Source organism: Pelodiscus sinensis, chromosome 1 (genome assembly GCF_049634645.1).
Source record: "Pelodiscus sinensis isolate JC-2024 chromosome 1, ASM4963464v1, whole genome shotgun sequence".
Classification (NCBI taxonomy): domain Eukaryota; kingdom Metazoa; phylum Chordata; order Testudines; family Trionychidae; genus Pelodiscus; species Pelodiscus sinensis.
Genome location: NC_134711.1, coordinates 79877001 through 79892808, shown reverse-complemented (window position 1 = coordinate 79892808; position 15808 = coordinate 79877001). Strand labels below are relative to the sequence as shown.

At 42.9% G+C, this 15808-nt stretch overlaps 1 protein-coding gene across 2 annotated transcripts in view; it reads left to right on the top strand.

Moving 5' to 3' along the window:
• UBE2N (ubiquitin conjugating enzyme E2 N) overlaps positions 1-8610 on the top strand; it is a 36047-nt gene extending 27437 nt beyond the window's left edge. For both annotated transcript variants that reach the window (XM_075933243.1, XM_075933253.1), the window contains exons 2-4: positions 3966-4212; positions 4436-4576; positions 5280-8610. In XM_075933243.1, coding sequence (XP_075789358.1) covers positions 3966-4212; positions 4436-4576; positions 5280-5320 — 429 coding nt within the window. In that variant the 3' untranslated portion in view covers positions 5321-8610. The remainder of the gene's footprint in view (positions 1-3965; positions 4213-4435; positions 4577-5279) is intronic.
• The last annotated feature ends 7198 nt before the right edge of the window (positions 8611-15808 follow it).

The window sequence follows — 15808 nt, the reverse complement described above, 5'->3', positions numbered from 1 at the left end:
GTCTGCTGGGGGGGGGGGCACACTAGCTGCGCCCCAGCAGACCAGGGACACAGGGAGCAAAGCCGCAGCGGCAGCGGGGTGCCGCGCTTCTGCAAAGCCTCAGAAGCGCGGGAACCCGCCGCTGCTGTGACTTCGCTCCCGGTGCCCCTGGTCTGCTGGAGACAGTCTCCAGCAGACCAGGGGCCCTGGGAGCAGCTTTTCTCGCCCCGGAGGTCGAGGTGGTGGATCGCTGCCTGCGAGCTCCGGGGCGAGAGAGCCCCGTTCGTAAGTGCGGATCCGACATAAGTCGGATCTGCGTAAGTCGGGGACTGCCTGTACCAGATTTTTGTTTGAGTACTGCTTTACATCTAATTACTGAATGAGATGAGTAAACTATCACTTCCCATCAGTGATTATGGTGCATAATTTTTATCTGATTTTTTTTTTAATCTTTCTGATTAATGTAATGCGTTCTTTTTTGGCTCTGAAGAACACGTGTTGAAATGGTAAACATAGCCTTTAAATATTAAATATTACTGTTCTTGTTAATTAGAATATTTTATCTAAAATAGTATTTGGCTGCGTCTCTATAGAAAGCATCAACTTTGTTTTGTAATTGTGCTGATTTGTAGTAGTGCCTCTGTCTTTGGGGATATGTTTTGTGGGCACCCTACATAAAATATTTTTATAAATGTCATGGAATGTGCACTGAAAAAGCTTTCATTCTTGTAACTGTACAAATTGTTTTTACTATAATTTTCTCTTCCTTATTGGCTGATTTGCATTCTGTCCCTGCTCCCTTATTCCCAGAAGTGGATCTCTGTGAGTCAGCTGTTCATGGCTGATTCAGTTCTAGGAGGGAGTGGGACAGAGCATGAATTGGGGAATTCGTGTTCTCTGAAAGTGCTTAGAGAGGGAGCAGTTGAAAGTGCAGGACTCCAATGCCCCAGTGTGCGAGAGGCACGTGAAAGAGAGGGACAGTCATGCAGTTCACAGGCTGCAGGTGGTACCGCAGGTTGTCCACCATTGCATAAGCATTTGCCTACCACTGCCATTTAAAGGTTTCAGGCTTCTTGGCTCTCATCTCTCTCTCGCTCAGAGCTCTGTCTTTCTCTAGATCAAGGCCTTAGGTTTCCCCATCACTTATCAAGCAGTCTTCACTAAGTTAAAATTAGGGAGATTAGCTAGCATATAATTAAATAATCATGTAATGGCACACTATATTGTGCGGTTACACAACTATTTGATAGTCCCTGGAGGCGGGGCCAGCAGCCAGTGCGCTTCAGCCCACTCCCAGGGTGTTGCCACCCCATGCTGCTGACTCCTCTATCAGAGGGGTGTGGCACCCCAGAGCCAGTGCTGGGGAGAACTGGCTTTTTGACACTTTCCCAGGAAGGAAAGGACTCTTGATTTATTTATACTACCTATTATAGATCAGAGATCCAACTGATAAATAGAGGTACTGTTCACTGGCTCCTGCTCTTTTTCCCCCCCCCCCCCCATGCTGCTTCTGATAGAGAGGCAAGGGGGTAGGGAAATGCATGCTGTAGGGATGTTAAATATCGGTTAATTGAATAGTTGATTAATCTCTTGAATTCTTAGTGGTTAGTTGACTATTCTATAGTCCCTGGGAGGGGCCAGTAGCCTGTGTGCTCCTAACACCACTCCCAAGGAGCCCCCTGCCACTCCACACTGCTGCCTCTGTATCAGTGGCAGCAGTTTGGGATGGCAGGTGGGAACTGATCCGCGAGGGGAGTCAGTTTAAAAACCAATTCCCTGCACAGACCAGCTGCCTACAGGGTGGGGTGACAGCAGCCCTATCTGGGGGGCAGGGCATGAGCCAGAACTGAGCCTGCCCACCTGGTTCCTAATGCCCTTTAAATGCAGAGCTGCAGCAGTGGTAGGTCCCGGACCTAATGCAAGCTGGGACTGAACTGGGCTGCTGACCAGCCCGCTAAAAAATGTACTGGGGGAGGGAGAGGGCATGGGAAGAAATGTGTGTAGTCTATAGCATTAACTGATAAGCTTTTACTTACTGGTTAATCGGCTAATCAACTACACAATTACATCCCTAGCATGTAGTCAGTAAGATTAATTGATAAGCCTAGGTTTATTGGTTAATCGTATAGTCTTGTACACGCTGACATCCTTAGTTAAAGTACACTTAATTTTAGGGTAAAAGCATTACCTAGAAAACAATGAAAGTTCCTAAACACAAGCTAAAAGCTTAGCAGATGTCATGTCCCCTCTCTCCTCCACCTCTCCCACCCCCCACAAAGGGCTCTGGTAGATGTCAGTCTATCAGACCTCTCAGCTTAGTCTTCCTAGTGCAGGAGCCAGTTGATATCAGGTATCAGATCCAGAACCCTCTGGACAGTACTTCTGTTTATAGAATCATAGAACACTAGAACTGGAAGGGACCTTGAGAGGTCATCGAGTCCAGTTCCCTGCCCACGTGGCAGGACCAAGCACTGTCTAGATCATCCCTGATAGATGTCCATCTGCTCTTAAATATCGCCAGGGATGAAGATTCCACAACCTCCGTAGGCAACTTGTCCCAGTATATAGAATCAGATCAGTTTGATCTTTTGATATCTGATCTAGAACAGGTAATATAAATACATCAAGGGTCGTTTCCTTCCTTGGAAAATGTCAAAAAGCTATTTTTTGTATTGATTGCCCCTTAACTGGAACTCCTTCCACAGGTTTTTATGTTTTAAATGTAAAATAAAGATGTTGCATGTGTTTGCAATATCTGTAATAGTAACAAAAGTAGATTAAAAGTACTTTTAAACACAAGGGTAGATTTCTTTTTAAATTGATATCTTACAATATATTTTAGTAACGCGCTTTTGTGTGAGAGTCCATTTGTTCGAGAACGTTTCCTAAACAGTAAGAGCTAGGACCTCTAAATTTGGTATGCAGCTTCCTCTTATCATAACTTAAAGCAAGGTCAGGGTTTGGTTGTGCCAGGAAAATGGAATGTGCCTGGAGTTAGATTTTTGGATATAATGGAAAGGAACATTTTTGATAGGAGGGACAGTTATACTGCAGAATGACCACAGACTGGCAGCAAGTGGCCAGAGATGGGGATTGGGACAGCTATAACCCCATTGGGCAGGATGGAGAAAAGGACAGCTATCTACGATATATTTCAGAGACTTTGTATGTCTGTTCCCTAGCCAGGGGACATATACCCCTCCCCAGTTGTGGCTGCTGCAATAACTGTGGACAAGCGCTTCTCACCTGGCCCCTAGGTGTTGTGTTGCTTTTTTCATTAATACAGGCCCCTAGGTGCTGTGTTGATTTTTTCATTAATACAGAAGAATGGAATTGTGCGAGTTTTTATTCTATCTTAAATTTGATTTATGGCTGTGAATGCATTGCACAGATTTTTTTTTAATTGAATCATTGGAAAGTCCTCTCATTACCACATAGGACACCTCAAACATTGCATATGAAATTGTTCTTCAGTCTGGTTCTCAGTCTGTTAGGTGTTATTGTGAAGTTCGTAGAGAGAAGCACTTTTCTGAACGTCATGGTGGTGGGATTTTTCTTGGAGTGTTCTCCTTAGCCGTGCACCAGGTTCATCAATTCTGAAGCCAGACTGGACCATTGTGATAGTCTAATCGGACCTCTTTTAAGTACAGGCCATAGCATTTCCTCAAAATAAATCCTAGAATAGATCTTTTAGAAAAATATTCACCCAACATAAAAGTTGTCTGATGCAGAATCCACCACAATGCTTGGTAAATTGTGCCAGTAATTATTCTCTTGCCTAATTTCCATATTGAATTTGTCTTGCTCTTGTCTGTGATTTTTTTTTTTTTTATTCTTCATCTATGAGACGTTATTGTCTGTGGATTTTCATGAATATGTTTAAAATGAATGTTTGTTATCCTGGTACAAACTTTGTCTAAATGTTTGCTGTGTTTTAAATAGTTTGCCTTTTTTACACTGACTCCCTCCTCCTCCTCCTCCTCCAGGAAACCCAGCGCTTGCTGGCAGAACCAGTCCCTGGGATAAAAGCAGAGCCAGATGAGAGCAACGCACGTTATTTTCATGTGGTCATTGCAGGTCCACAGGATTCTCCCTTTGAGGGTGGGACATTTAAACTTGAACTATTCCTTCCAGAAGAATATCCAATGGCAGCTCCTAAAGTACGTTTCATGACCAAAATTTATCACCCTAATGTAGACAAGTTGGGAAGAATATGTTTAGATATTTTGAAAGGTAAGTTTTATCCTTTCCAATAAATACATTTCTTTTCATTCATCCTAAGTGGGGACAATAGATACCTGTAATCCTTTAAACATCTAAGTTATGGGTGGCTTTTTGTTTTGGCTTACTCAAAAGAATGCCTTAAATGGCTTTAATTTGAAAGGAAAGCACATTAAATCTGGGGGTGGTAATAAAGAGTATGGTGTTTCATGCTACTGTAAATCTGTTTCTTCAGATAAATGGTCCCCAGCTTTGCAGATCCGTACAGTTCTGCTATCAATCCAGGCTTTGCTAAGCGCTCCCAATCCAGACGATCCGCTAGCAAATGATGTAGCAGAGCAGTGGAAGACCAATGAAGCCCAAGCCATAGAAACAGGTAGTGTATCATGCAAGCTGCTCCTTATGTATTTGTGTGAAATTGTGATGAAAACTAAATTACTAATGCCTTTTTATTTTGGGACTGAATTTTGAAACATGACCTCTGGTTTTGTGCCTGACTCACATGCATAATTGTTTGCTTGTGCATTTGACATCCAAGTACTTGATTGCAGGTGCAGAATCAGAGCCAGAGAGTTGTGGTTTGTCTTTTCTGAGGATCCACTTAGACTGCATGTTTTACACTGCTAAAGGTGCAAGAGTATTGGACTGAACTCATTACTTTATGTCCATTCCTGGTACATCGGAAGAGATTTTTTGAAAATAAATTGCCGTTTAGTTTCACAGAGCTCTGCACAGCATCTCTATCTCTACTTCTCTTTCAGGCTCTAATAGAATGTAGTTTTTGTGATGAGAGGATAAACAGGGTACATTATGCCTACTCATTATAGGATCCACTGCAGCCAGGACATCTGTTCCCATTGGCATCTGTTTCTATGGATCCTGTTGGCTTGGATTGTGACTAACATTCCACAGCTAACATGGTAGTATTTGTGAAACAGTAAAATAAAATTTAATTTAAAAAATTGAGATGCCTCTGCTTAATGGGATCTTCTAATCCAAAAGTTTGGGAAATGGAGTATATTGAAATGAATAAAATTAAATTTAATGCGCTTAAAGTATGCATCTTTTTTTCTTTGCAGCCAGAGCATGGACTAGGCTATATGCCATGAATAATATTTAAATTCACTCTGAACATCAAGTGTGCATCACTTCTCCTGTTCTGCCAAGACCTCTTCTTTTTTGTTTTGTTTTTTGTTTGCATTTAATGGACACAGTCTTAGAAACATTACAGAATAAAAACCCAGACATTTTCAGTCCTTTGGTGATTAAATGCACATTAGCAAATCTGTGTCTTGTCCTAATTCACTGTTGTAACGCATGAGCAGAGGCTAGAAGTATCATCAGGATTGTTGTGAAATTGTTTAAAAGCAGTAGCTCATCTGCTTTTAATCATTTTTTTTCCATCATGGTTTAAGTATAAGCACTGTGAATGAAGGTAGTCAGGGTTAGCTGAGGATTTTGTTTTAATTTGTGAGCTCCTCTTCCTTTTTTTATGGTGATGCTAATTGCATTGGCTAAAGCAGCTAACCAGTTACACTTTAGGATATGCCCTCTAGCCAAGTCTAACTTAGACATTGTAGATGGACAAGCTTGATTGTTTGAACAAAAATGGGAACATTAAACATCCATCACCTTCACTAATTACATTGTGATTCTGCTGTCAAGTGTAGAAACCGCCTTTCAAGGAAAAGCTTGTGACCATTTTGTATGGCTTGTCTGGAATATCTTCTGTAAATCTTTTATGTTTTAGTAAAATATTTTTTGTTATTCTACTTCGCTGTTGTACAGTTTATTTTGCTGTGGTTTTCATTTCTCTACTGTGACAATTGTATTTAAAAAATTGAAATCAGAACAGAAGAATGTTTTCTCCAGTCTGACAGGTTAAATAGTAAGAGTAAGAATTTGCAATTTCCCTTACTCTTGCTGCTGATTTGTATTACTAGCCCATATAGTAGGTAACAGCCCATGCCACTGAATATTCCTAAATTGGCCAATACAAAATTGATGGAGGCTAACAGCAAATGACAGCAGTAACTGGGTAAATGTACGACTTCAGTGTTTTGTGCTGAGTATCAGGTATTATAGGCATTCTCTTTAATTCTAACTCATGTCTCCAAAAAGGCATATAAAATACCAGTGTACAGTACAACTGCTTAACAAACTAGTCTGTCGATATTTGCTAAGCCACTTTCAAATAGCCCCATTTACCATTGATCTTTCTTACAAGCCTAATTAAGCTAACTTATCACTAGAAAGGTTTCTTCATTTGGAAGCAGTAAATAGCTTTTTGCTTCTTTGCTCTTACATTTATATATTTGTCTTTTGGAAGCCCATTTTAATCTCTTCAGTGCAACTTTGTATCCCTTTAAATGCTCTTTTACTAGTTGCTCTCCACCTCCCCACAAAACTCCAGTAATGTTTTCTGATCTCTAAGCTTTCTATGTGTCCAATTTAAACTGTATAAATGACAGCCTGCAAGTGGGAATGTATATCTATCTTGCAATTCACAGTGATGGTTATGTAGCCTGTTGGTATTTTCTGCCTCCCACACTCCTATTCTAGTGTCATCTGGAGTTTCTATAGAATGTGGTGTATTTATTGTGCTCTTATGTAAGATGAAGATTATCTATTAAAATTACATTTTCAACATACTAATGCTCAGTGACTGGTAACTGGTATTGTCCCTCAAAGTGCATTGCATAGTAACATATTAAAGCTTGGTTCAGAATAATCTAGTTCAGCACAAGATTAAGACACTTAAAGCCAGGTTTAAATCTAGATTTCCATATTGGATGTAGTTTGGCTCACATTTGTGATGTACAGCAGATTTTAGGCTTATTTAGGTTGAATAGGCCTCTTTGCTGTAACTAACAACCCCCTATGTGGTGTTCAGATGAACATTTGTGCAGATTAGTTTGTGAAGTTCTCTTGGTTGTTTGTTGAGTGACTATAGTTAATTAAGCATACATGTACTCTTAATTTTACTGTAACTAACTCTGCATTCATGTCTTCTGAATTCTAAAATGCATCTAAAGATACTCAACCCTTTAATACTACTGTTCCAATGTACCAATTGATGCCTTTATTAGCATACTTTGAATATGTAACTAAATGGAAAAAGTACTCCACCAGTCAAACCATGGTAAAGAAATGGTGTGCAGTACATTTCATTGTGTATATAGAGGAGCCAATGTATACCAGGTTTTTCAAGTATCTACTGGTTAGTGTTGAATAGCTTCGCTACTTCCTTTTTCTCTGTGCAGTTAGACAATGTAAATGTGTGGGTAAATAGCTGATGCATCTACAGATGTAAGATGTTTAGAAGGACTTGTCCTTAAATGCTTATTAAAAAAAACAATTTAGATGCTAAAAACTTTTTGTGGCATAACTTCAGTGCTAACCATGGCCATAAGAATCCGGAACTGTGGACTTAAACTCCAAAATAAATTCAAGTAAAGTAAGATCTATGAAAATATTACTTTATATTATGAGAGTCACTTAACATCTGAACCTTGTGCTTTTTTTAATGAAGTTTAAAATGAAACAGATATTTTCTGCCTTGTAGCAAGTTATGCTTGCAGATATGACTCCCTTGCTCATATTTGAGAGTGTGAAGTTCTTAGCTCATCTGTACAGTTGCCTGAATTATCTGAAACCAGAATAACAAAATTCTATTTTTCAAATAGTGATTGAAGATGCCCTGATATTTGTCTTATCTAATGCTCAAACATGACTTCTAGAATCATAATTTTCCACCACGTACAAGTATGGTTTGCCTTACCATGAGCACATTAGAATTTTTAATCTTTACTGAATTCTTCAGTATGAGTATTTCCTTTCATACTTTTCCTTTAGTACTATTGGTGCTAAGAGCTAACTGGCCTGAAAGCCTGAACAGGAGTCAAAGCTGTGTTTTTCCATATTAATTTATGGTTGTGTACGTAGAAGACAAAATTGTAAACCAGACCCTACATTTTAATTTTTTTCACAATAACTAACTTTAGGTCAAGGAAATACACTGGAAGGTTCTTTGTTCTTGCATTTAACATTCTGAAATCTGAACGGTCATTTTTAAACATTTAGCCATGATTTTACATGGAAATGAGGTGGTGTATCTATCCCTTAGAACAACAGACAGAATAAATGACTTGACTATTAGGTAACTTCTGTAGCCTAAAACAGTGAAGTGTTGCTTTTATAGCTTTCAAGAAAGCGTATCTCCAACACATGGTTACTTTAAACGTCTTAATGGAATAGTTCAATTGAAAGTTGTGAAATTTCCCTCAATTTATGTATGTTCCTACTTGGAATTATTTTGAGGGGTACTTTAAAATGAAAATGTCTGTTATAAACAACCTGTCATGACTGTAATGTAATGGACACTTTAAATAAAAGGACGAGTGGATTATTCATCACATATACATTGAGCATCATTTAAAAAGAAAGTGGTCCCTTTTGTCGTATGACCATGGTATTGTTCAGTTTCAGTGGTCTTTAAATAATGTCTGTGCAAAATTAGAAAATAAAGTTTGACAAATTTTTAAGTCCTCCATAACTCTTGTTTTCCATTCATTGCTGGTTTCTAATGGGGAGAAAAGTAAACTAGTCTGGCCACAGTCTCTCAGCCAAAGACGACTCAAGTTTCCTTTGGCCTTGAAAGGCTGTTTTCTGGTTTCTTGCAAAATATAGGAGTTTTAAAAGCCTGGATCTTTTACATGGAGACTAATGATTTTGGAGGTGTAATTAAATTATTCAGCTAACATTCCTAATTGCTTATTGTAAAAATGTTTACAACACTTCTGAAACACTAAGTTAATATCATATGAGTCTGCTACAGGTAAACATTTTGATAGCTTGAATCCAAGATTCTTATAATCACTTAAGCTATAACACTGAAATTTTCTTCTACTGTTGTATGCTTGTTTGATGCTGCATCATCTATAGGAAGTAATAACCTGGACTTACGTGGAATAATTGAGTACAAATGAAGTCTGCTTTACTTATTCCAAACATTGAATGAGCATGAACTATGCCTCCTGACTGAGGAGTAAAAAAGTCTTATTTTAGAACACAACTACTTTGGTAATATGCATTAGCAAAGCTTGTTTTGTTAGCAAGAAGTTGTCCTTTTTGATTAGCTATGTATCATACTACAGGAGGCAGTCAGACTGTCCCCCTCAACCTTTCTTTAAGCTTGTGAATTTCAAAAAAGCACTGTTTGCTAGCAAAACAGATGTGTACAACATGAAAACTAGTGGGGGAGGGGAGTAAAAATATGAAGTGAAGGACATCACTGGAAGATGATGATCTCTAATTGTGAGTGTAGCACTGATATAGAATTGTTCCAGAACATGCATGTTAAGGCAACTTTCTTTACTCTGGGCAGAATACTGTCCGAGTCCTTCCTGAGGCTGTTATGGGGTGGCCAATCCATTAGAAATGAAGAGCCAAAATAATGGTGGATAGAATGCGAAGATCCATGTGGGGGGGAGGGAAGAGTTGAGGAGGGGGAAAAAACACATGCTTGAGGGAAAATAAGTGCTGGTACATGGTCCCAGGACATACCATCACAAAAAAAGCACTGGGAAGGGATGAGAGGTGCAGGAGGAAGCAGAGAACAGGATGCTGGCTCAGGGAGGAGACTCCAGGCTGGAGAGTGTTGGGGTGCTGAGCAAGCTGCAGGCTTATGGCTGTGAGGGTGCAGGAGTTTGGGCTGGGAGTATGATGGGTTCAGGACACAGATTTGCAGTGTGTGGATGGTGCAGGAGTGTTGTGGCAGAAGCCTGGGGGATGAGAGGCTCACAGGACGAGCTTCCAGTGTATGATGGGCTCAGGTTTGGAGTCTGGTGGGGGGAGAGGGGGTGCAGGAGTGTTATGATGCTGTGGCCAGATGGGGGGTTAGCCCCAATTGGGGCTTGTTGGCCAGACTTCATTTTTTAAATGTCAAATAAAATGTTTGTGTTGTCTTTATGAGCAGGGGTCACTGACCCATAGAAAAGTCAGTCGGGGCCACACAAGTGAGAGGCAAAAAACCAACTACTGCTCCAAAAAAAAAACAAGCCTTGCTAATGTGGCCCCAATTGTGCTGGTGGGGACAGAGTGCTGGGGCAGGTGCCAGGGTAGGGTACTTTTGGGAGGAAGGGACAGAGATAACGGGCCCAGTACCTGGGGATCCTGGGTCTTGGGAAGCTTGCTGGCTGCTCTTCCCCTCCCCCAGATTCCCCCCCAACCCAATCTGCCCCTCCTTCCCTTCCCCAGAGCTGCTGCTACAGCTGCATGTCTCCCCCCACATGCTGGGGCACACGTGGTGCAGCCAGTTTTGAGTATGAGCTGGCTGGGGATGCTATGTACACCCCCCCCCCCCCACCCAATCCCCCTTCCTTTTCCCTAGAGCCAGACACCTCCCCTCCCAGCTCTAATCCAATCCCCCTCCCAACCTTATGCTTGGGTCTCAGAGCTGCTGATATTGCCACCACAGCTACCACCAGGTGCATCCCCCCCATCCAATTCCCCTCCCCTTCTCTGGAGCCAGGCATCTCTCTGCCCCACCTTCTGCCCAGGTGCTGCTGCCTGCACTCAGTGGCCAGCTGCTAGCACATGCAGACTGAGATGCTGTGCGCAACCCAGCCTGCACATGCAGGATATGATGTGTGCTGGGGGCCATGAGCAGAATGGCACAGGCCACATGTGACTCTCAGCAGCTTGGCTGAGAGAGCATGAGTGGTTCCAGGTTCAGTCCCAGTTCTGCCAGGAGCCACATGTGGCTCACAAGCCCTGGGTTGGCCACCACTGCTGTAGCTTGTCCAGAACTATCCTGCTTGTTGCATTGGCTTTACTATAAAGCCCATTGGTGCCCAATGTATTATGCACTGTAGTAGCAGAAACAACCAGCTTATTGCTTAGACAATTCTTCCCCTCCAGGTGCTAAAACCTTTTTGCTAGTGTCCCATGCCTACTTCAGTGCATTTTAGTACACATCTGTGTTATGAAGAAAATAAGAATGTCCTAATATTCCATCAAAGCAAAAGAACTACTGTGACTAACACCAAAAACCTCCGCTACTGTAGACATGAGCCTACCACATCTGAAGGTAGGTCTGCCTTTCCCTTATGTATTCAGGAGCCTACACATTAGGGCTATGTCTACATTGGCCCCTTTTCCGGAAGGGGCATGCTAATTTTACAGGTCGTAATAGGGAAATCCGCAGGGGGATTTAAATATCTCCCGTGGCATTTAAATAAAGATGTCCGCCACTTTTTTCCGGCTTTTAGAAAAGCCGGAAAAGAGCATCTACACTGGCCCCGATCCTCCAGAAAAAAAAGCTCGTTTCCGGAGGATCTTATTCCTACTTTGAATAAGGAGGAATAAGATCCTCTGGAAAAGGGCTTTTTTTCCAGAGGATCGGGGCCAGTGTAGATGCTCTTTTCCAGCTTTTCTAAAAGCCGGAAAAAAGCGGCGGACATCTTTATTTAAATGCCACGGGGGATATTTAAATCCCCCGCAGATTTCCCTATTACGACCTGTAAAATTAGCATGCCCCTTCCGGAAAAGGGGCCAATGTAGACGTAGCCTAGCAGCCTGGTGAAGGATGACCTAAGCTAGAGGCAAGCAACTGTTTAGCAAAGCATGTGTGGTGTCCCTATGACAGTGGTCACCAACCCGTAAATCAGGATCTACCAGCAGATCTTGGTATTCCTGACTGGTTCAGCCAGGAAGCTCTCAAACACTGGCTGTCCAGTTGTCCCCCTGCCCCCAAACTTTTCAGAGCTTGCACCCTGAAACTACTCCTAGACCCCAATCCCCCACCAGGGGCTAAACATGAAGCCCCTCCCTTGCTCCAAACTCCTTGGCTCAAGCCCAAAGCCTGCACTCCAACCCCCTCCCCAGGCTGATGAAAGTGAGAGAATATGGGAGGAAAGGGGATGGAGTGAGCAGGGTGAGGCCTCAGAGATGGTGTGGAACAGGGGCAGGGCCTCAAAGAAGGGGTGGGAAGGAAGCAGGGCTAGGGTATTGGGGTTTCAGGTAGATCTTATATTGCACTTCACTTTTTCAATTTATCTTGTGGTTAAAAAGGTTGAAGGCCTGTGCCTTATAGGATCAAGAGCTTGACGAGAGGAATTTATTATGCAGCTAACCCCTAGGGCAGGGCAAAGCAAGCTGAATATTTTACACCCTTAACCACTGCCTCCTTCAGGTAATGCAACTGGCACAAGGGGAAATGTTTAGAAACATTACTGATGGTGACTAACTGTAGAACAGTTGGTCATTGCCCTCCACCTCTTTATGTTGCTGAACCATCTACTTTCACAAGCAGTAGTACAGTTCGATTCCATTTCTTCTGAAAGTTGCCCTATTTCTACAAAAGCTAAGAAATAGGTGAGAACTATCCAAAAGTGACAGCCCCCCTACAGCAAAAGCAGTTTAGATTGCAGCAACCAGGGTGTTTAATACCATTCCTGCTGTTTTTCAAGTTTGAACTAGTTCTTTCCCTCAGGGGTAATGAACACTTCACTGGTGTCCTTGACCAAACCTGGCAGCATTCTTGTCCTCTTACTTCCAAAAAAAAGCCACAAACCCTAGCTGAGAGCATTAGTGAAGTTGGTCATGCTTCTTCCCCTCCAAGTATTGCACTGAATAGGGGACGGCACTGTGAATGTGGCTTTGATGCCTGGGTGATAGACTATACACAGGCATAATATTAAAAAGCCTGCTAGGTGCCATTCCCCTCTAAGGTCTTGTTTACACTCTGCAACTTTTAGTGTTGCTAAAGTTCAGACAGCGTAGCTTCACCAGTTTTTTTGACAATACGTCCACCCACATTGAAATAGAGATTAGGCCTTGTCACCAGCACAACAACTAAAAATGCTGTAGTACAGGACCAGCTCGTTCAACTGAAGTCTGAGGAAACACTGTCTTAGATGGCCAACTATATAAACATCACTTCATGTGGTGATTGAATGCTCCAGGAGCAGCAACTGAAACAGTAGAACACGCTTAAGCTTGCAGATAAGCAGTTGTACCACCATTTTGGTCTGTTTGATTAAGACCACTGACTAGCCATCTTATTACAAGGCAATCAGGCCCAGGGCCCTGCTTCAGAGAGCCTCAAATCCCCACACAAATATTAGCATACTCCTACCAGAAAACTTCCCCAGTTAGTACCACTTTTGGCAGAAAGCTCTTTAGTCTGAATGCGACAGGATTGACTACAACTGAGTGGCTTGCCTAGTAGACAACACTAGGGAGAGGCAAACGTGGCATGATACACAGCTAGTCCTTGCCCTTTCATGTTCCCAGCCTTGCCCAAATTGGGGAGATGGGAAGAGTCAAGGAAAACTTAACAGCAATTTTCCTTTTACTTACAGTCTCAAATAAACATGGTGCTTAAGAACCCACATTTGCAAATGGGTGCAACATTCCTAGATCCTTTCCAACACTAGGCTTTGTCTCCACTTTTCCATTTTAAGCACTGCTACAGCTGTGCTTTAAACTGTTAAGTATGACCATGGCATGAGGGATATGGGAGATCTCCCAGCACTATGTAAACCATCTCCACCTGGGAAGTAGCAAACAACATTCTATCCTGGTTCACACTGGTGCTTTACTGCACTAACTTGCTGTGTATGTGTTTCAACCCCAATAAGCCAGAAATTCGAGTGCCAACAGACATGGTCTACTTTTAGTAGAAGGCCATTCTACATAACTTCCCAGCTCCCAGAACTTCTTGCAGAAAAGAAAAGAAAGGAATGAAATGGTTTGACACTAACCTATATGGTGCTCAGCCCTGCATGCAGAAGAACTGCACTGTTCGCTGAGTTCCTTGCATGAGACACTTGTGGGAAGAATAATTCATATGAATTTAGTTAAGATTTCCTCTTATAGTACAAGCCAGGGGTTCTCAAACTTTTTGACATGGGGACCAGTAAATCCATTCACAAGCATTCAGAGGACTGGTAACATTCATTTCATATTCATTAAGCAAATGAATATGCAAACATTGTTTTTGGTCCTCCCAAAGCTCCCAGGGCCAGCTTTAGCAAAGCTTTTGATATGGCCATCCACAATATTCTTACCAGCAAGTTAAGGGAACAGGGATTGGATAAAAGGACTGTAAGATGGACAGAAAGCTGGCTAGACCAGGGTTTCCCAAACTTTTACTTTAGTTGGAACCTGGTTTTTTTTTTTTTTTTTTTTCAGTACAGGCAGTCCCCGGGTTACGTACAAGATAGGGACTGTAGGTTTGTTCTTAAGTTGAATTTGTATGCAAGTCAGAACTGGTACATATTGTAGGGGAAACTCTAGCCAAACATTTCTCCAGAGCTCAGTTTTATTCTCCCACACCTCACTTCCCTCAGTCCTTTAGTCTCGAGCTGAGGTGTCTGCTGAGAAAAGCCACTCCACATCTCTCTGGTCTGCTGGGGGGGAAGCAGCTAGTGCGGGGTTGCCTCACCCCATCTGTAAGTAGGGATCTAATGTAACCCGGGGACTGCCTGTACTGTTTTCCCAGCCCCAAAAAATAAAATCACAAAAAAAGAATGAAAAATGAATAAGTTTTCATTGTTTCACTCGCTGCATCCTCCACCCAACCTGGGCCAGCGTCTGGGGGACCCAGCACCACACAGGCACTCCAGGAGGCAGAAGCAGATTGGGGGGAGGGTATCTGGCTAGGAGTGAGAGTGCTAGGAGGGGCAGGGTTGCCAGGTGTTTAGTTTTGTACCAGACAGTCCAGTATTTAAGGGTTCTGTCTAGAAACAAATTGAGAAAATACCAGACATGTAAAATGTCTTATTTTCTAATTAGGTACATTTTATTATGTGTATCAGTTTATAGCTGCCAACTTCCTGACTGGTCAACACGTGCTGCGTGTGTCCACCAGCCAGGCAGTTCGCAACTACTTGGGGGTGGCAAAATGGAATCTAGGAGGCCAGACTCCTTCATGCTTCGCCCAACCATGCACTGGACAGGTAGCACCCCAGGATTTGCATGTGCCCAGATCAGTCCCACTCCCCACTGGCCGAGTCTCTTCCCCCCCCCCCTCCCTCCAACCCTCTGCCAGCCTGGCTGTTCTCCCCCACTTCTCCTAATCTGCCCTGGCCAGCCCTGCTTCCTCCCATCGGTTCTCTCCACCTGCCCCCATCTTTTCCAGCCAACCCCACGGCCCCCCGCCCTCCCGGGGCCAGCCCTGCTTCTGCCAGAAGAACCAGCATAATCCAACAAAACCCTGCACCACTACCTCGTGTCTTGAAAAGGGCTCATTTATTTTCAGAAAGCCCACACCATCTTTGGAATTTATCCATATTCTCATTCTGGATGGTGAAAGCACCAGGTTCTCTCCATTCTGACACATTATAGTGCCTTGAAACCTCACTGTCAGCAGTGGGGATATTTAAAATGCACTGCTTTTATATTTTTATTCAGGAACTGCGTGCGGCCTGAACTGTCCTACTCCCCGCTGGCCGATTCTTTCCCCCCTTCCCTCTCCACCTTCTCCCTCACTCTCCCCCCTCCCCCATCTCCCCTGGCACGCCCTGCTGGTCTGTTCTCCCCACCCCTAACCACCTTTCCCAGCCAGGCCCACTGCTCCCCCCCCCCCCCAACCAGCCCTGCT